The sequence below is a fragment of the Plecotus auritus genome, assembly GCF_963455305.1.
Source record: "Plecotus auritus genome assembly, chromosome: X".
NCBI classification, from domain to species: domain Eukaryota; kingdom Metazoa; phylum Chordata; class Mammalia; order Chiroptera; family Vespertilionidae; genus Plecotus; species Plecotus auritus.
In genome coordinates this window covers 144,237,055-144,257,898 of record NC_137784.1, presented here as the reverse complement: position 1 = coordinate 144,257,898, position 20,844 = coordinate 144,237,055, and the positions used below count along the sequence as shown (strand labels likewise).

The 20,844-nt window shown below is 44.3% G+C and overlaps 1 protein-coding gene across 3 annotated transcripts in view; it reads right to left on the bottom strand.

The window, feature by feature from the left end:
- MED14 (mediator complex subunit 14) overlaps positions 1–20,844 on the bottom strand; it is a 64,533-nt gene that overhangs the window by 2,865 nt on the left and 40,824 nt on the right. Inside the window, exons 19-30 of one of the 3 annotated variants that reach the window (XM_080653567.1) lie at positions 20,345–20,436; positions 19,036–19,188; positions 18,494–18,763; positions 16,171–16,311; positions 14,203–14,314; positions 11,321–11,452; positions 9,379–9,561; positions 7,950–8,185; positions 5,270–5,449; positions 5,069–5,176; positions 2,447–2,572; positions 1,896–2,088 (exon numbers count right to left, since the gene is read on the bottom strand). In XM_080653567.1, the coding sequence (XP_080509693.1) occupies positions 1,896–2,088; positions 2,447–2,572; positions 5,069–5,176; positions 5,270–5,449; positions 7,950–8,185; positions 9,379–9,561; positions 11,321–11,452; positions 14,203–14,314; positions 16,171–16,311; positions 18,494–18,763; positions 19,036–19,188; positions 20,345–20,436 (1,926 nt within the window). Of the gene's footprint in view, positions 1–1,413; positions 2,089–2,446; positions 2,573–5,068; positions 5,177–5,269; positions 5,450–7,949; positions 8,186–9,378; positions 9,562–11,320; positions 11,453–14,202; positions 14,315–16,170; positions 16,312–18,493; positions 18,764–19,035; positions 19,189–20,344; positions 20,437–20,844 lie in introns of those variants that run through there. The other 2 variants (XM_080653568.1, XM_080653569.1) reach the window with 2 other exon arrangements.

Here is a 20,844-nt window from a genome sequence, read left to right as displayed (position 1 = left end):
TTAAATTAAAATTAAATAGCCACATGCAGTCAGTGACAGTTATATTGGACAGTACAGTTCTATGACATCTATTAGAGTTTCCTCCCAAATTTGAAGGAAATGATCAACTTCTTGAGTTCAAGCATTAAAATCAATTAATACAAAAATAAAGTGGTTTATCTTAAAAGCACTTCCCCCACCAAGGGGAGGAAGTGATGGGCTGGCAGGCAGGAGGAAGGCTGAACGTGGCACAGCAACACTCCCAAAGCAAGGTACGTTTGGGGGAGGCTAACGATTCACCTCTCAATGCCCCCTTTGCTGGAAGAAACCAAGCACCCTGCCTCTTCCTTCTTGTAAATATTACAAATATTTCAATATAATAAACCAAGACCAGCTGTTAATATTACAAACCAGCACAGCCTAACACTACAGTGGCGGAAATGAGAACTGAAGACCTCAGTTGAGTAATGGCCTTCCAGCAGAGGGCAGAGCGCAGTGACCTGTGCCAGTCTCTGCATCCTTCTCATCTCCACTGGAAAATGAAGGCACAGAAAGAAAATGAAATGCAAAGGCATGACCTGTCCAAGGTAGACATAAAAGGAAAACAATTTCAAAATATCCCAACCATTTATTAATTCAAAGAAGTTACATCTTTCTTTTCTTTTTCTAAAAACACATTTTCATTATTGACAGGTAGAAAAACTTGCTTGATGGCAATAGGAACAAAACGTTCTTTCCTTTCAACTTTAAATTCCACAGGACATAATGGTAGTCCTCTGCTTATGAGAGAATGGTGTTTATTATCAGTGTTCTCCTGGACTACTACTTTGAAAATTGTTAGCTTTAAACTTGGATTCTTAAGGACCTATTCTTTAGCTGAAAGAGGAAAGAAGTCAAAGGATGAAAGCAGAAAATTATAAGAAGTGGAAGAAGTATTTCAACAAAAGAAGCATACCCTTCTCTACTGCCCAGTGCGTTTTTTATCAACTATACTTGAGTGAGAACTTGCCCTTGTATACAATATGGGGAAACAGACAGCTAAAAATAAATCATTTCTCCCATGACTCCTATTACTAGTAAAATTTTCACACTGCGGTACATAAAAATGTTTCAGAGAACAACTTTCCCTCATTGAAAAACATAATCCCTTTATCATGCTATTCTCAACAGAAAGATGGCGGACTTCCTTAACATTAGAAATAAGCAAAAGGGAAGAAAATTCTCTTCGCTGAGCTTTGTTTTGTAACCCAGGATTTAGCACTGCCAGGAGTTGTGTGTTAAGCATAGGCTACAACAGTATTGACCAGACCTTGGTTATCTTGCCAGAACATTCTGGTTTCCTTGACAGTGCTCACCTTGAGAGCTTCATTGTGCACTTGGTGACAAGGTTCACTTGCACCCCTGAACTTATATAAGGAGCCCAAAAAGCAGTGATGCCATTTGTATCAGCTTTTATTCTTCACAAAACATTGAGAAGATACAGAACTTTGAATGATATTATTCTCATGACTGAACCATTAAATATGAGAAAGCAACATGCATTTCAACTTGGTGATGTACAGAGTGGCGGGTATCGATGGCAGGGCAGGAATTCACATCCACGGAAAATTCTATCGTCCTAACCTAGGGCATTGTGGCAACGTGTGCCATAAATACAAGCTTCTGGCATTAGCAACTGGGTCAGTCCCAATAATAAATCACTAGCGAAAGTGAAGTCCAGGCAGCAGAGACATGGACGAAAACAAAGAACCAGTGAGAACAGAAGAAAGCGACAGGCAGACACTGAGAGGCCACAGCAACCGGAGCTCTAGGACTGGGCGGAGGTGGGGAAGGAGGAAGCAGCGGGGAGAAGGGGAATCTCTCAAAAGAACTCTTACAACACATACGCAATAAAAGATCATCTACTGGTCATGTACCTTGTCGCGGTGGGTTCATCTCTGCAAACCTCTTCAGAATGTTGCTGACCATCATGGGAGCAGCAACAGAAGAGTTCTGCTGCCTGGGAATGTCTGCCTGCTGGGTGGTACCTGAAGCCATGTCATAAATGATGGGAACTATTATACTAACAGGTTCTTGGGGAGGGACCGACGTCTTCTGAGTTAGTTGAAGCTGCAGACACAAAACACACACAAAGAGGAGGAAAACACGGTAAGTAAGGAAAACATTTGACTAAAATTTATCAAAGGTACTATCATTTACTGTCAGATTAAGATACGCGAAGCAAAGAAAATTAAATATGACAAGGACAAACAGTTATGATTAACATGCAACTGTCCCACAATGATTGAGTTCAATAACCTTCTGTTATCACTAAAGGAACCAGGGTCACATGAAGTCTAAGCTGATGAGGAATCTGGACCTATATTTGGCAGCGACGGATCACTTCTGCACTTATCCACAAGCTGCTGCACTACCCTCACACGGCTTTCTCCAGAAGCTGCGCACACACATGCCGGGTGGTACTTACAAAAAAGAGCATTTTGGATTTCAGCACCACAGCAGGAGTCCCAGGAGGTGCGATCGGCGGGGCGCTGGGAGGGATCGTCAGGCAAAACTGAACGTTCCACTTTAGCTGTGTTGCCTGGTCAGGAAACTGTTTGGGAAAAAATCAAAAATCAAGATAAAGTCCTATGAACATTAGGAGTCTGGAAAGTTAAGGCAGAATTTTATTTTCTACTCAACAAAACAAAGTTGATAACCTGCATGTTTTAAAAAAAATCCTATCTAATAAAGAGGGAATATGCTAATTGACCCTCATGCTGTCGCAAAGATGGTGGCGCCCACAGCCAATAAGGAGGGAATATGCTAATTGACTGCCACGCCTTCAAAGATAGCAGCACCCAGTCCCCTCAGCCCCACCGGGGCAGCAGGCATGCGGCAAGGCCAGGCCCGCCCCGCGTGCCTGTCTCCGGAGTCCCCCAGTCCCCTCAGCTCCCCAGCCCCCCAGGGCCAGCCCGAGGTATAGGCAAACCTCGGCTGTCAGCTGCCCAGCCACCCAGGGCCGGCCCAAGGCACAGGCAAGCCTTGGATGGCAGCTGCCCAGCCGCCCAGGACCGCCTGAGGCTCAAGTAACCAGGGCCGGCCAAGGCTTGCGCTGCCGGCAGTGGCAACAGCAGAGGTGTGATGGGGCGTTGCCTTCCCCTGGTTGCCAAATCACCTCCCACCCCTGAGGGCTCCCAGACTGTGAGAGGGGGCAGGCTGGGCTGAGGGACCCCCCCCATCCAGTGCATGAATTTTCATGCACCAGGCCTCTAGTAGATATATAAAAAGTTACTAATTGAAAAGGCCACTATGGATTTATGTGGTATGTTCCTCTCCTCCCCACTCACTTCATTAATTCTCATGGATTCTGCTTCCTCAGGGTCTCTGGCACCTGTTCCCTTCTCTCTAGTCTCAGTGATGCCAGCCCAGGGCTTTGTTACTTCTCCCATGGTCCCCTAATGGTCCCTTCCAGGGGCCGCCTCTCCCCGTCCATCTTTGTAGCACTGCCAAGTGTTCTGGAGGGTGGTTCTATTCTAGCTCACAAATGTTCAGTGACAGGCAGTGACACATGTTGTCCCCCAGCCCCTCCAAGGATCAACAGCTGGCATTCAAGGCCCTTCTTAACTGGTGCCAACCTAGACTTCCCAGTCTCAGTTCCAATTCCTTCCCTAAAACAAACTAGACAAACTGTGTTAATAACTTTCAATTACATCCACAGATTCTTTTGTAACCACAGCAATATTTACTCCTTTAAAAACTCAGATGGATATCTTGTTGGCATAAATAATATCACCTACAGCCTATCAGAGCAGAAGCCATGCTGTCCCAATATTAAAATATCAACTGAAAAAAGAAGTGAGGTATTTGGAATTACCCAAAGCAATTCTAGAAACGTTAAAATGAAAGGACTACTGTAAGGTTGGAAAATATCATCAGCTGCCACCTGGATGCCACTGATATAATTGTATAGTTTCATAAAAAGGAAGAGGAATTAAAAATCTCCCAGAAAAGACAGACTTTTTGATAAGTGGTATTAAGGCAATTAGGGGCATGTGAAGAACTTAGATCCATACCTCACACATGACACAAAGACATATTTAAAATGGATCCAAAATTTAAATAAGTAATTTAAAAAATAAGTCCATACAGTATTAGAAGAAACCATGGGAGGGTTATTTCATTATCCAGGAGTAGGAACAGTGTATTAAATATATTTGCTTTTATAAGGGACTAGTGGCCTGGTGCACGAAATTCGTGCACATTAAAAGGGAGACCCAGAGTCAATTCCCCGCCCACCCACATGCGCCTCAAAATCACGTTGAGACCCAGACCCAGCCCACCCCCCGTCCATTGGGCTAGATCCAGACCCGGCCAGTCCCACCCTTGTCAAGCTCTGCCGAGCAGGGGGCATAGCCTCAGGTCCCCTGGCTCGGTGCTGGGGCAGGGGGTGCGGCCTGAGGTCCCCCGGCCTGGCACTGGTGTGGGGGGAGCAGCCTGAGGTCCCCTAGTCCAGCACCAGGATGGGAAGCGCACCTTGAGGTCCCCCGTCAAGTCCCGCTGGGTGGGGGGTGTGGCCTGAGGTCCCCTGGCCTGGTGCCAAGGCAGGAGGCGCGGCCTGAGGTCCCTCAGCCTGACACCAGGGCAGGGGGGTACAGCCCAAGGTCCCCTGTCAAGCCCCAAGGGGGCAGGAAAGGGCGTAGTCTCAGGTCCCTGCTGATTGCTCGTTAAGGCTCCTTAAGGGAACTTGGCCTCAGCTGTGGGTGCAGCCATCTTTGTGACGGAGTGATGGTCAATTAGCATATTCCCTCTTTATTAGATAGGATAAGCCACTGGTAACTCGGGTTGCCTGTGGGAAGGAAGTCTAGATGGCTGGACAGGGATGCATGGGAAACTGCCTACTGAATCACCTTGTTCTAAATTCAAAAGATGCAAGAGAAGGACTGTGTTGCCTATTCAAAACATATAAAATTTAAGTGAGAAATTAAGAAGAATATAAGAGAAAAATAAAAGTGCCTAAACGGGTAAAAACCAATAAACCCTGCTCCCACCAAATGCAACCTCCTCAAACAGAGCTGGCTATAAAAGTTGGCGTTTCTCTATAACTTACCAGCTCCAGTTTCATAATATGCACACAGTCTCTGAGGATGTGTGTAGGAGCTCCTAATAGCTTGGTGAAGGCTATTAACGTATTGGCTTTAAATGGCGGCCCGGCGACCTGTAGGGATAAATAAAGCAGGTTACTCTTCATTTGACCTTGACTCTTCTGTTTTGTTGATTACACTAAAACGATGCATTAATAAACACGTACTCTTGTTTCAAAGAATTTCTCTAACACTTGAAGTTCGTCAGGCTTCCACTGTCCTGCATTCTCAGGTGTCACTTTCAGCTGGAGTGTCTGGTTGGTTTTGGGACTAAGGGCTACTCTGCACTTCAGCGCATCCGTCTTAAACATGATCACCCCAGGTTCATTGGAATTTATCAGCTGTAGCTGCAAAACAAGGATGCATCAAATTAGCATGCAAGACAGTATGTAAAAAAAAAAAAAGACAGTATGTAAGACAAAGAGAAAATGAAATGTTGCCCAGGGCACTGTTTACTGTTTCAAGAGGAAAACAACTCCGTTGATACCTATTCCAAAACAGGTATCTGGGCACTGAGCATCTAAACTGCGACCACCACCCCGGAGAGGCAGGCAATCAGACATCACGTGTCTCGATGGAAGAGCGTAACACCCCCTATGAAATATTCTTGCAAAACAAGAACCAGCTTGAGGCTGAATTCAGCAGTTAGATCCACCGGATTGATTCATATTATAGATCTACACGGGTCAAAAGAGCATGCTAAATGATTCTAAAATGATGCAATCAGCAAAATCCAGACTGAGAAACTCTACAGGACAATGATATGGTTTCTTCAACAAATAAATTATGTAAGAAGAAATGGAAGGGGAACCTACAGTTTGAAAGGGACTTAAAAAGTAGTTTGGGGGCCGAAACCGGTTTGGCTCAGTGGATAGAGAGCGTCGGCCTGTGGACTCAAGGGTCCCGGGTTCGATTCCGGTCAAGGGCATGTACCTTGGTTGCGGGCACATCCCCAGTGGGAGGTGTGCAGGAGGCAGCTGATCGATGTTTCTCTCTCATCGATGTTTCTAACTCTCTATCCCTCTCCCTTCCTCTCTGTAAAAAATCAGTAAAATATATTAAAAAAAAAAAAAAAAGTAGTTTGGGGCCCAGCTGGTGTGGCTCAATTGGTTGAGCATTATCCCACGCACCAAGAAGTTGCCCGTTTGATTCCCAGTCAGGGCACATGCCCACGTTGTGGGCTCAACCCCCAGTAGGGGGTGTGCAGGAGGCAGCTGATCTCTCATTAATGTTTCTATCTCTCCCTCTCCCTTCTTCTCTCTCTGAAAAAAATAAAAAACATATTCAAACAAACAAACAAAACTAAGTTTGGGTTCTGATTCAAACTGCAAAAAGAGTGATAACTTGGGAAAGAAATGTGGACACCAACCATATTTGATAATAAAGGAATTGTATTTGGATGAAATGATGTCTGGAATTTGCTATCAAACAATCTGGGGGGAACCGTAAGTGAAACAATATTGGTATGAGTTCACTGTTGAAGGTGGGTGACGAGAAAAGACAGGTTCATTATCCAACTCTCTCTACTTTTTACAAGCTTAAAATTTCCCACAATAACAATAAAACTGGCACATTAGGGGGAAAAAACAGATCCGGATTGGGACCTTCTGCTAGCCCAGGGGTTAGTAAATATTTTAGGCTATATGGTCTCTGTTACAACCACTCAATGATGCCACCGTAGCTGGAAGCAGGCTCAGACGGTATGTACTGAGTGGGCGTGGCTGTGTTCCCACGAGCCTTTATTTGCAAAAACAGGTGGTGGGCAGGACTTGCTCCAGGCCCACAGTTTACTGACCTCTGCTCTAGACTAACATGTTGATGACACAAAGGAGCACGAGTTTTAAAGAGCTGAACACTTACATGGCCTTTAAGCGGCAGAGGTGAGCCTAGATCACAGGTCTGATGATTACCATTTTAAATGCTAATTTATTCAACTTATGTTAAAACCTTTATTTTTTTCAAATCTGAATATAAAGGCTGCAAAATAGTGTGGTGCCACCCCTTGAGTGGTTATTTTCAACGTTCACCATTCTGACGACCACCTCATTAATGTATGTACATCAACAATAATAATTACAAGTAACTAATATGTACTGAATACCAAGACATTATGCTCCGAGCTTTTTATGAAATATCTCCAATTCCCACAACTGTTCTGAGTTAGGCAGATACCATTACCTACTACCACCAGAAAGGTGAAGAACTAGCCAAGCTCTTGCTAGCAGGTGGCTTGGCCTGGCCACACACCCAGGCAGCTGGACTCGGGAACAGGTGCTCTCAACTCTGAGCCACCTCCTGAGGGCGTCACCACAGGACAGGCTGAAGGCCTTTTCGGTCAGGGTTTTAAATCCGTTCAATGGCTCGTGTATTTGAGAAATAAATAGCTTTCGTCCCTGCGATCTTAAGTCATTTTATTTCAATGGAGACTCCGGTTCAAAGCGAGCCTGCCTGCAAAGCATTCGAGGACAAGAGCCACTCATAGGCTGTTCTCTGCAAAGCCAGCTCGGGGCACACATGTCCTATGGCAGTGGTCGGCAAACTGCGGCTCGCGAGCCACATGTGGCTTGCAAGCCGTGGTTTGCTGCTCTGTTGACTAATGAGTTTGCCGACCACTGTCCTATGGTATTGAGCAGACCTGCCTCGAGGTCCACGTGAGCCACAGCAGAGCAAATTGTAAAATGAAGGAATATGTTAGAAGGGAAAAGAAAATAGTGCAAAACGTAACTCTAACAAGCTGGTTAAAGGAGGGGAGGGAATGTCACTTCAGTTCCGGTCCTATTCTGAGAGGGACCGGGCATCGGCCTTTGACAATCCCCACTTATGATTTAGTTCACGAGGGGGCCATACCGTTTCCTGTTGGATAATTCTTTGAAGGTGTCTTCTCATGATGACCGATCCAAGGAATCTTTCAAGCGGAGAACAAAGGTAACTACCAGCCAGGCCAGGCACGAGGCCTGGCGTCGGAGAGGGCAGCAGTAAAATGTTCAAGGCACTGTGAGTGAGGATGGTGGGTATGGAGGCTGCCCAGGAGCGCTGAGGTAGTTTGCGAGGTGGGGGCATGTTTGTTGGCATCGTTTGAGAACCTTTTGGGAAGGAAAAAGGCATTTCACTTATACAGACATATTATCTCATTGCTCCCTGCTTTGTTTTTGGTACAGATCTTTGCTATTCTAGAGCAATCCGTGCTGTTTAATTACTCCTGTGGTGTACCTATCATATATGAGCTTCCTGTTAGCAAAAAGGGCCACAGTTCTTCCCGTGGCCAGGTCCCTCGCAATGAGACTTGGCAGCAACCCCATCAAGAAGTGGAGTCTTGCCGAAACCGGTTTGGCTCAGTGGATAGAGCATCAGCCTGTGGACTCAAGGGTCCCGGGTTCGATTCCGGTCAAGGGCATGTACCTTGGTTGCGGGCACATCCCCAGTGGGAGGTGTGCAGGAGGCAGCTGATGGATGTTTCTCTCTCATCCATGTTTCTAGTTCTCTATCCCTCTCCCTTCCTCTCTGTAAAATGTCAATAAAATATTTTAAAAAAAAAGAAAAAAAAAAAAAAGAAGTGGAGTCTGTTGCTCTACCTGGATTCGGGTTGGCTCTGTGACTGCTGTGGCCAACAGAACGCAGTGGAGGTGAGGCAGTGCTGGTCGCAAGCCTAGGCTTTTTCTCCCTCTCTTGGAGCTCCCTGTCCGGCCACCAGGTAAACAAGCCATGATCAAGTATGAGACCACATGGAGCAGGGAGAAGCCATGTCGCTGGGGTCACCTTCAATCAGCTGAGCCCAGCCAACCCAGGAGCTGACTGCAGACGCAGGAGTGAGCCCGGCAGAGCCTGGGAGAACCGCCCAGCTGGCCTCAGCCCAAGCCGCCACACGGCAGGACGGTGAGCAAAGAGCACTGCCGTTTTAAGCCACTCAAAGTCGCGGAGCAAAAGCTAGCAAGCATTTTTACACAACTTTTCTCTTCTGTGTTAAATTGCATAATCTTGTCAGACGCCTTTAGGGATCTTTTGAAGGTCTAGTATTGTAGCTAGGGTGGCAGTCCTAACAGAGGCACCGGGGTCTCAACTCAAAAAACTTCTGGAAGAGACATTTCCCTTTCTTACGTTATGTCCGACTTTGGCAATGAACTATTACCACCACCGATTTGCTAAATGGACAAAGGTTGAAGGTATTAAGTAACCCCATTCAACAAGTAGGTCGTGATCTTCAAATGTGAGGATGGAATAAAATAGGTCATTCGTTGGTTATACTGAAAGCAGACATAAACGTGTTGATTACACTCACTTGTTCCAGCTCGAGGGGAATGAGAAGCGTCTGGAACTGGAGAATGTAGTGATGGGTTGGCTGGTGACATCCCAGGTAACCGTGTTGCTGGGGAGGGGCCAGACACTTGAGGAGACCCTGGCCAGTTCCCTGCTCGTCCACTTGGTGACACCATAGTGTACGGAGAACTGGGGTCCAGGGCTCCTGGAAACAAGGAAAGAAATGGTTTTCAAAGTCTGCAGTTTAATAACTGAAAAGCATCTGACAACATTTAAATGCTTACACTTTACATGGTGATCATTTTATTTTCTCTTTCAGGATGGTGCTTCACTGAAGCATGATGCTTCTTAACACGGCACATCTGAATATTTTATGTAGTTCATGTACTTTTTAATGATATAAAAATTAGATAAAAAGACGGAGAAAGAATAAAATTTACCTTCACGCGAACTTCAAGATGTAGAATACATAACAATTTATATCACAGAACAATCTTCTATAGGTTTGAAAATATTAAGCAAAAAAATCTCAAAGCTCCGTTAAGGAAAGAAATTTTACGTTTTTAAATTAACCCTGACAGATTATGTTTTCATTCTATTCAGAGGAGGCTGAGGAGAGGGAAATTTTCCATTTTCTTTACTTAGTAAAGGTGGCATGGACTAAGAAATGAACCAAAGAATAATGTTTTGAAAGCAGCGACTTCCTGGACAATTTGGTATTTCAATTCACCCTGCAGGGTTACACCACTTTGTGACCAAATGACAAACTGAACAAAATACTTCTACCAAATACCAGAGAATAAATGGTCCTTACTTAGAAGTCTTACAAAGTGACAAAAACAAACATAAGAACACAGGAAAAGGATGTAAACTGGCACACATAAAATAAGAAGCACACATTAAGCAATAAGGCACCATTTTTTACCTATCTAAATAACCAAGATTTTAAGAAATCATAATACCCTGTGTTGGCAATGACGCAGGAAAACAGACATTCTAGAATGATACTAGAGGAAACTGGTACAGGCTTTTGGGTGAGCCATCTGTAATATGTTTTAAAAGCTTCAGAATTTCTCAAACCCTTTGAGGCAGCAATTCCACTTCTAGGAACTTACCTAAGGAAATAATCATGCGAGCAGACACGACACCACTTAAAACATTCTAAACATATCATAATAGGAGAGCAGTTAAACACGGTATGCCCAGGTAAGGGAATACTATGAAGCCATTTAGTATGACAATGTAGAGTTCTTATTGCCAGAAATGTTGCCGCAAATATTAATAGTAAAGAGTAAAAAATCTCCAGTGCTACCCAGCTGTCAAACCTGAGGAATGGTAGTCATGATATATGTAAGTGAAAAAAGGAAGGAACCGAACACCACGTGCAATATGCTGTCTGCCATGTGCGTAAAACCCGCAGTTGCTTATTTATGCATAAAGCATCTCTGCGAGAACAAGAAGAGATGAATGACACTAGCTAAATGCCCGTGGGAGGAGGAGCTAGGTGGCTCGTGGAACAGAAGGAAACACTCCACTGGCTACTTCTTCCATTCTTTATTGATTGGAACCAATCTGAAATAGGACTTTGGAATTAATTAGTGAAAAAAGTTGTCTCAGCATAACATAAAGGGTAGGGTCCCAATTTTGGGGTGTGTGTGTGGGGGGGGGAGGCTATGTTTGAGGCGGGAGACAAGAAGATGGATGGGTAGAGAGCAAGCAAGAGACTCGAGCAGGTAGGCAAGCAGGGGTGTGTGACCGGAAGAGGGAGGGAGAGGGAAAGGGAGAGAGTCCAAAGCAGACAAAACTGGTAGGTCTCTGCATGGTGTGGCTAGGAAAAATTTAATTTCTTTTGCTATTTCCCCAGTAAACAAGTGCTCATTTTGCAAAAAGAAAATAATTTATGTCACAAAAACTACTTCCACGGCAAACGCTTGTGCTACAGCAGTTTCCAGGTACGGACTCACCATGTGGACTAGCAAAGCTGGCCCCTGGTCCTATAGAGAGTCCATGCGAGGATGGGGGAGGAGTTGGAACAAATGACGCTGGTGACGGGGCTCTCAAAGCCCCGCTGGGGGAGCTGGCAGCATGCAGATTTCCTAATAAACGAAAATAATTACAGATGATCTTGCAGGACACATATCATGTCCTGTCCAAGGACCCCAAGTTAAGACTCTACAGACTAAAGAAATAAGTACTAAAGCTCCCATAAGTAGCGCACAGGAAAACTAGAACTTTCATTATTGAAAAAAAAAGAGATCAATTCCATGAGGCCCAAGTTCCAGCTCTTATATTGGCTATTTTTAAAAAAAGAATCCAGTGTACTCTTTATTCACGCATCCACTCATTCAACAACTAGGCCTGAACGTCAATTTCATGCCTAGCACTGTGCGTGGTATGCACCGGGGATTAGCAGTTAACAAGATATAAAAATTCCTGTTGTCGTGAAACTTATATGCTAGTAGAATGTGAAAGACTGCAAATGTATGTCAGGGGGTGAGCGATAAGAGCTCTGGAGAAAAACAGGGCGAGGTGAGGGGCGATATTGAGCAGTGGTGGAGGTGGGCGCTGATCTTTAGCACCCACGTGAGCCGAGAAACAAAGGAAGTGAAGGAAAAGGCATGAGGTTACACAGGGCTTAAGATATTCCAGGCAAACATCTAGTGCAAAGGATCTAAAGGTAGCCACAGTTATAAATAACAGGGAAGAGGCCGGTGTGCTGGAGCAGCGTTGAGGGGACCGGGGGGGGGGGGGGGTTTGAGGGATATGAAGTCAGAGAGGCGGGGGTGGTCCTAAATCACACTGGGACTTGTAGGCCAAAGGACTTAGGGTTTACCCTGAATGAACTGGGAAGCCACTGCAGTTCGCAGCTGAGGAGTCATGAACTAACTTCTGTTCCGGAAGGATCCCTCTAGCTGCTGTGTGAAAAACAGACTACAGGGCAGGGCCAAGGCCAGCGCAACCAGTAAGTGCAGTCATCCAGGTGAGAGGCGGCTAATGACCTGGGCGAGGGCATAGGCTGATGTGGTGGAAAGTGGTTAGATTCTGGATAAATTCTAAAGATAGAGCTGGCTGCATTCGGTAACTGGCTGGATGTGGGCGTGAGAGAAAGAGAAAGCCAACATGTTGGTCCAAGTAGCAGGAAGGAAGGGGCTGCCATTTACTGAGAGGGGAGCTTGTGGGAGGAGCAATTTGGGGTGGGGAGGAGGGTGGGTTGGTGAGTTTCAGATGTTGACTAGACAGCTAAATGGAAATGTTGACTAGACAGCTGGAAATACAGGACTTGAATCCCAGGGTGAGGCCTAGATAGGAGATACGGAAAAACGGGAGACATGAGCTTAAAGATGGTATTTAGCCACAGGACTAGTTTGAACTTAGAATTACCAAAGGGGGACTATGGCTACCAAAACCATGAATAATGCAACACTAAAATACCTGCTACTTTACCATAACTATCCTCAATATCATCAAGTTTCAAATCCTCTACGTCGATGTAAGAGAATTTCACATTTCCATGTCCTGTAACAGCTAGTGCAATGCCTTACATACAATAGACATCTTGATCAACTTGCTTAACCTTTGTTATTGTACTTATTTAGCTGTGTGACCTGGACAAGTGATTACAGGGTAAAGTGCTTAGAATGGGGCTTGGCACAGACTAAGTACTATATATTCCTGTCTGCTGTTATCGTTATTTCAAAATAATCATTTCTCCTACCTTCTATGCAAAACCAGTCTCAACTCCATCCTAGAAAAACACTCTCCTGCCCTAGCTGATTTGGCTCAGTGGATAGAGCATTGGCCTGCGGACTGAAGGGTCCCGGGTTCGATTCTGGTCAAGGGCATATGCCCGGGGTTGCGGGCTCGATCCCCATTAGGGGGCGTACAGGAGACAGCCCATCAATGATTCTCATCACTGATGTTTCTCTCTCTCCCGTCCTCTCTGAAATCAATAAAAATATATATATTTTTAAAACACTCTCCTTGGGTTCTATGCCCCGTGTCTCCCGTTTTCCTTCTTGTTCTCTTGGCCGCTCCTTCTCGGGCTAAGCTCACCCACCCACTTGGGCTTCAGTGACCGTCAGCGACATGACAACAACTTCCAAGTCTTCAGCTGCGGTCCAGGCATCTCTGATGAGCAGGCAGCCGATCACGCACCCCAGAAACCTGACACCTGGCTTCCTTGCTGGGTGATAAGCTCCCGGGCAGGGCTGGTCCCTGGCTCCCGGGTCAGTCCTCAGCACCATGCAGCATCGGGCCCAGAGCTTCAGCGATACCGAGGAACTGTTAGGTCAACAGTCAAACTTGGGCCTTCTCAAGCCATGTTACCGCATCCTTCGTGGGGCTGCCAGCAGAGCCATTTCGCTTGGGCAAGCAGGCTGTGCCCTGCCGAGCTCTGAGGGGCGGGCACCATTCACATGTACCAGGGCTTGGCAAACCTTCCGAGGGCCGGTCGCCGTGGTGGGGAAGCGGCGTCGGACACTACATGAACGGTGTGGCTGCATTCCAACGGAACTATCCACAAACAGGTGGAGGGCAGGACCTGGCCCACAGGCTTCAGTCTGCCGGCTTCTGACATAGATCGTGTGATTAGATTAGCACTTCCTGGAGCTGTGCCAGGAGTCTGGCTCTGGGTGATAACACCAACATTTAATTCAAGCATTTTAAAGTGCTTTCAGTCATGAACACGGATTTCACAACCCTGCCATCATGAATGAATGGCAGATACGCAGCCACAGACTAGCAAGGGAGTTCTCTCTGAAGTCCGAGGCTACATGCGCAGTGCTTCTGTGTGTGCGCGCACTTTTGATTTAAAGGTGACACGACGAGAAAGTAAGTACTGCCTTACCTGGAGACTGTGTGTGCATCATAGAGGGAGACGGACTAACTGTGCTATGGTAGGATGTAGGAGGTGAAGTAAGAGGATAAGCGCCTGATGATCCTGGCTGCTTGGGAAATGGCTGAAAAGAAGAAATTGAAACGTCTGTCAAATGGCCGACCACAGCACGAGCGTGCGGCTTTCCCCAACAGACAGCTCCAGTCACACCATTTCACACTTCGTGAAAATGTACAAAATACACATCAGTAACACAGGTTTTCAAAAACCGCCCGACTTTTAAAAAAGCAGCATCCGCGTTCCTGATCTTGCGATGCCATTGCTTATATTCCGCAAGATGGCTTTCGCTTTTATCTGTCCTAGTTTAACTGGCAGTACAGAAAAAATAATGCTTCTTTCCTCTGGTGGAGTTTTGGAGTCAATGAAATATGGTAGTTCAACCTGACCTCTACTTACCTTTACCTTCATCTCCGGTAATGAAAACAATGTAATCCTTTCTGCTCTATTTTTGTAAAAATCGAGGCACAAATCACATACAGTGAAGTGCACAAATCTTAAATGTACAGTTGGATGGATTTTTACAAGCGTACTACCACACAGATCAAGATACTGAAGAGACTGCCAGAGCCCCAGAGGCCTCCCTTATACACCTTGTCTCTATCACCTCCCCAGAGGTAAGCACTGTTCTGACTTCCATTACTCAAGTCTGGTTTAGCATTTCATATAGATACTGAATGTACTCATTTTATACATGGCATCTGGCTTCTTTTGTTCAGCTCTATGTCAGTGAAACTCATCGTGGTGCTGTATGAAGCAATAATTTGCTGTCTCATTTCTGTAAAGTATTCCATTGTATAAATATACCCCAATTTATCTACTCATGCTACTGTTGCTAGATATGTGAGTTGTTTACAATTTTTTGGATAAATAATGTTGCTATCAAAGTTCTTGTGTTTTTTTGATGCATTAAAAAAAAATATTTTGATTTTTTACAGCGAGGAAGGGAGAGGGAGAGAGAGTCAGAAACGTCAATGAGAGAGAAACATCGATCAGCTGCCTCCTGCACACCCCCTACTGGGGATGTGCCCGCAACCAAGGTACATGCCCTTGCCCGGAATCGAACCTGGGACGCTAGAGTCCGCAGGCTGACGCTCTATCCACTGAGCCAAACCAGTTAGGGCTTTTTGATGCATTTCTGTTGCATATATACCTAAGAGTAGAATCGTTAAGCCATATGTTGCATAATGTTCAGCTTTAGCCCTTTTTAATGCTGCTAAACCCCACTGCAAGCTGGCTGTACCATTTCTCACGGCCTCCAGTAATAAGGGAGTTCCAGTTGCTCCTAATACCAAATGCTGGCAAGGATTATCACTTTTCTTCTTCAAGCCACTATTGTGGCTATGGGGTATTATCTCACTGCACTTTTGGTTTGTATTTCTGTGATGCCAAATGACGCTGAACACCTTTCCTGCGCTTACTGGCCATTTGGACATCCCCTGTGGTGATTACACGGGTCACCACCTGACATCACTAAGTGCACAAGTCTGAGGTTGATGCTGCTTCTGGTACTATTCCTTCCCATCCCTGGAAGCCGCCTCCTTGTCACCTCTATCACTGTTTTTTCATATGCACTTCCTGGGCACCTGGGACCCGATCTCCTTGTCTTTCAAGAAAGAAGCCCAGCCCTGGCCAGTGTGGTTCAGTTAGTTGGGCTTCGTCCGGTGCACTTTCATATGCCAGTTCGATTCCCAGTCAGGGCACATACCCAGGTTGCGGGCTCAATCCCCAGTGGGGGAAGTGCAGGAGGCGGCCGATCAACTTTTCCCTCTTACACAGATGTTCGCTCTCTCTCTCTCCCCCTCTGCCTTCCTCTCTCTAAAAATAAATGAAAAATCTTAAAAGAAAGAAAGAAGCCCAGCACCCGTGGAACCTGTTAAATTAAACAAATGTGATGCGTGTGGAATTGCAGCTACACATTACCTGTTGCTGAGGTGGCGGCTGGAGTTGGGAGATTAGAGAATCCATCATATCTCCTCCTATGGGAGAAGGGGGGTTATCGTCCTCATTTACAGACCTTCTCCGAGCATCCTGATTGCTGTCAACAAACATATTCAGGAAGGTCTATGGGTAGAAACAGGTAAAATTTACATTATTTCACCTAACTTTAGTATGGTATTTTAGATTATTTCTAATATTTTAACCGAAATAAACATACCATGTCTGTCTCTGAAATAGAAATTTAACACATGATCACTATCACTAGGACAACCTGAAGGACATATTGATAATCTTGAAGGAGGGATAGTGAGGAAAACTGTTAACCACCGCAACAAAATCAACATCAAGGTTTAGGAAGTACAGTGCAAGCGAAGAGTTGAACAAAGAATTACACCCTGGCACTTCTTAACAAGAGGCCAAAATATTTTCCTATTCATTTCTGAAGCAACAATGGGGGAGGGAGAGGATCAAAAGTTGTATGCTGGAAAATTTCCTACTTAGTGAGAGTTTTCCCTTTTTAAGCTAGAAAATATGAGAGGAAAACTGAATAAAGAAACTAAGCCGCCCTAACCGGTTTGGCTCAGTGGATAGAGCGTCGGCCTGCGGACTCAAGGGCCCCAGGTTCGATTCCGGTCAAGGGCATGTACCTTGGTTGCGGGCACATCCCCAGTAGGGGCGTGCAGGAGGCAGCTGATCGATGTTTCTCTCTCATCGATGTTTCTAACTATCCCTCTCCCTTCCTCTCTGTAAAAAAATCAATAAAATAAAAAAAAAAAAAAAGAAAGAAACTAAGCCATCTTTTCTCTTTTTTATCTAATGACTTAATCTTGAATCAAGAATAGGACAGCCTTGTTTATAAGGAATGTCATCAAAGGCTACCAGAATTTGTGTCAAGCATAGCTTTTCTTTCTTATAATACTCTTCATCTTCCCAGTCTTTAAAAATATAGGTCATAAGATTATCAGAATCACTCAAAAGCATTCAAAAGTACATAGTCTAATTTCTAATTAAAGATGACGATTCACAACACATTTCATCTTCTCCCAATAATGCATATGAAAAGCTTATAAACATTTTTTAAAGCAATAACTCACAACAAAAAAGGAATGGGAAGAGAAAAAAATAGCAATGAACTCTGGAGGCTGCAGAGCAGATGGCTGAGTGGTAACCAACAGCGTGAGGGAGCTATATGCTAAGTAAGCAGTGGGGAGAGCCAAGAGGCGAAGCTATTTCCATCTAGATCCGCAACACATGCAGGAACTGGCAGCGCCAGATACCTCTGCAAATAAGGATGAAGGTGAAAAATTACCCAATGCAAACTGCTATCTAGCCATATTGTAAGAATAGGAGGAAAGGAAGAAGGTGTTGGTGAGCAGCAGCCTGGAACGAGGAAGGAGCACATAGAAAGCATTAAAAAAGAATTAAATCCTCATCTTTCATTGTGACAATCAGATAATGCCCTCAACTAAGCAGTCAACGAACAGCAATGTAAGCACCTATTTAAAGATAAGCTATAACCGAAACCGGTTTGGCTCAGTGGATAGAGCGTCGGCCTGCGGACGGAAGGGTCCCGGGTTCGATTCCAGTCAAGGGCATGTACCTTGGTTGCGGGCACATCCCCAGTAGGGGGTGTGCAGGAGGCAGCTGATCGATGTTTCTAGCTCTCTCTCCCTCTCCCTTTCTCTCTGTAAAATATCAATAAAATATATATAAAAAAAATAAAATAAAAAATAAAAAGATCTACTTCTAAAAATAAAAAAATAAATAAAAATAAAGATAAGCTATTAATACCAAGAGAATCAACTATGTAAGAGTTGAAAACATAGCGGGAAAATGGCAAGAGAGGGTTGCAGGGAACGAATTTTCAAAACAAGTCATTCGGAACTATTTGACTCTACATTATAAGCAATTGAGCTATTACTCCGGAATCTCCAAGGATTAGGGCCCAGGGCCCTCCATTTGAAAAAAGCACCATAGTTCTACTGGCATCTCGAACCTACTCAATAAGCAGGATGAAGACTACTTTTAAAGTTCTAAGTATCAACAGGACTCTCTTCAGTATCTTCCACCTTGCTCAGCAGCGTAGGGAGACAAAGGGAAAGACATTTTCTCACGTCATACACAGGCACAACCCTTTAGTAGAACTTCGAGCTCCTTCCGAGACCAGTGGCAGAGATCATGCATTAACATGGCTGCTTATTAAATTCAGACAGCAATCTGTTGCTTTTCCCCACTATTTCCCCCTCGAAGGAATTGTTTGAGATCACGTTTATGTTTATTCATGCTGTACCACTTAGTCCGTTACCTTCAGTCCTGGTGCAGGATAAAATCCTTCAACTAACTTGCTATTATCAAAGAGACTATAGGCACCATCCCGTATGGCCACCACGCCTCGGCTCCGGCAGTATATGTCAATGCAGTACATGTTCCTGAAGGCCAGTCTGATGTGGGTGGACGACTGCGGCAGAATGGAGAAGCACTGGTAGGCAGTGTTGGTTCTCTGGGTCAAGCCCAACATCGGCACAGTGGGGAGTTTGTTGATGGCGTTTAACGGAGCCTGAGTGTCAAACAGTACCTACGAGCAGCAAACACAGTGAGAGCAGCCAGCTTCTGTACCATGCTAAACCCTCAGAAGCTTCAATGCAGAGCCAACGTAACTGAGACGATTTCCTTCTGACACAGTCCATAAAACGTTTCCTTGAAGCGAATGCAAACTAGATCGCTCTGTCCACTTTGAATCAAAGAAAATTCTCCAAGAAAAGTGCAAGATATGAAAGACACAGACGCCCACCCTCGTCACTAATACTAACCGAATCTTATTTCTAAAGAGGAAATAAACTCAATTACCTGTAGTAACTGAACCACATTTGGTGTTTTGTTGAACATTTCTTGAAGCTGATGGAGAATGGTATTGTGACAGTTACTGCAACCTGAGTTTGGACCAACAGTTCCCAAAGAAATGTGGAATTTCTGATGTATCGAATTCCACTGGATACTAATCTAAATCAAAGAGCATACACATTTCAGACACTGAGAGAGTAAAAGATTCAAGTCGTCGAAAAAATGTTTAAACAGTAAGGCAAAATTCCAAAGATCTAAGTTAGATCTTTTCTGAAAGCAACTCCTAAGACTGGACTCTCTAAATTCCAGACGTGCTGTTACTAAGGACGAGTGCATTTGCTGAGCAGGTGTGTTAGACAGCCCACTTCTAAATAAAACAGAGAGAGAGGGCGCGAAAGAAAACATTTTGATTAAACTTTATTTAAAAATTATTTAAAAATTACCAATGGTGTTTCTAATGTTCACTTTTCCTTGAGCTGAAGCCGAGTCACCCTCTAGGTCAGGGGTGGGCAAACTTTTTGACTCGAGGGCCACCATGGGTTCTTAAACTGGACCGGAGGGCCGGAACAAAAGCATGGATGGAGTGTTTGTGTGAACTAATATAAATTCAAAGTAAAGGAGCGGAGGGGAGAGCAAGAGAACCGGATAGAACAGCCGGATCCGGCCCGCGGGCCGTAGTTTGCCCACGGCTGCTCTAGGTGCACACAGTCATAAAGAGAAAGGAAGCCACCCCCAACACAGATGCCTTCGGTAACAGATTTTTAAACAGCCAGTAATTTCTGATATTACTTGATGTGGGGAGTGCAGAAAGAAGACAGTTGGCTGAATTCCCATACTAAATTTCTAGGGCTTTACATGTGAGGTAGAAAAAAAAAAAACATAGCAAAAACTATGAATTATGGGGAATACCTTAAAAAGCAAGATAAGATCAAACAATGTTCATTATCACATGACCAAAAGTAGACATACCATACTGTTCAAACTCATATGCCAACTTCATCACAGTAATCATCGTATTGCTAAGCAGATTTGAAATCAGTTAAGAACAAAATGCAAAAACTAAATGTACATTATCGTGTCTAAAACTCAAGATTATATATCCATCAAAGAGGGTATAATTTTTGTTTTCAATTTAGAAGAGTTAAACATTATAGTACACTATATTTATATCAACAAAGTATTTAAATTTTACCATTTATCCCTAATTTTTACTTGAGCCCCCAATTATTTCAAGGCAGGTTTCATAATTTTTGAATTCTTGCTTTTTACAAGATTGATGAGAGGAACTTCAGTTTTAATTAATTCATACACTTACTGAGCTTCCTTTGGTGGTTCCGTAACACAAGATAAGTTTTCGATAATTATAAACACGAACTTCTGAGAAAATATTTAGATGAGCAGGTATGTCTAAATAGAAAGGAAACAAAAAGGAGATTAAGATACACATGCAAAATGAAAAATATATATTTGAAAAGGAGGGTATTTTGGCAATATTATATTCCTTGATCAAAAGGTCTCTAAAACGTGTAATTTAGTAAAAAAAGAAAAAAAGAAAGCAACAGCATAAATAAAAAGTAGGTGTCCTTCCATTTCCATTTCTACACGAGGGGGCCTGGGCAGGGGTGGAGATATACGGAAGCAATAGCATAGTGGTCAGAGGCTTCAATTCCAGCTCTGCCATTTACTAGCTATGTGACCATCAACAAGTTTCTTTCTTTTTTTTTTTTTAAATATATTTTATTGATATTTTACAGAGAGGAAGGGAGAGGGATAGAGAGCTAGAAACATCGATGAGAGAGAAACATCCATCAACTG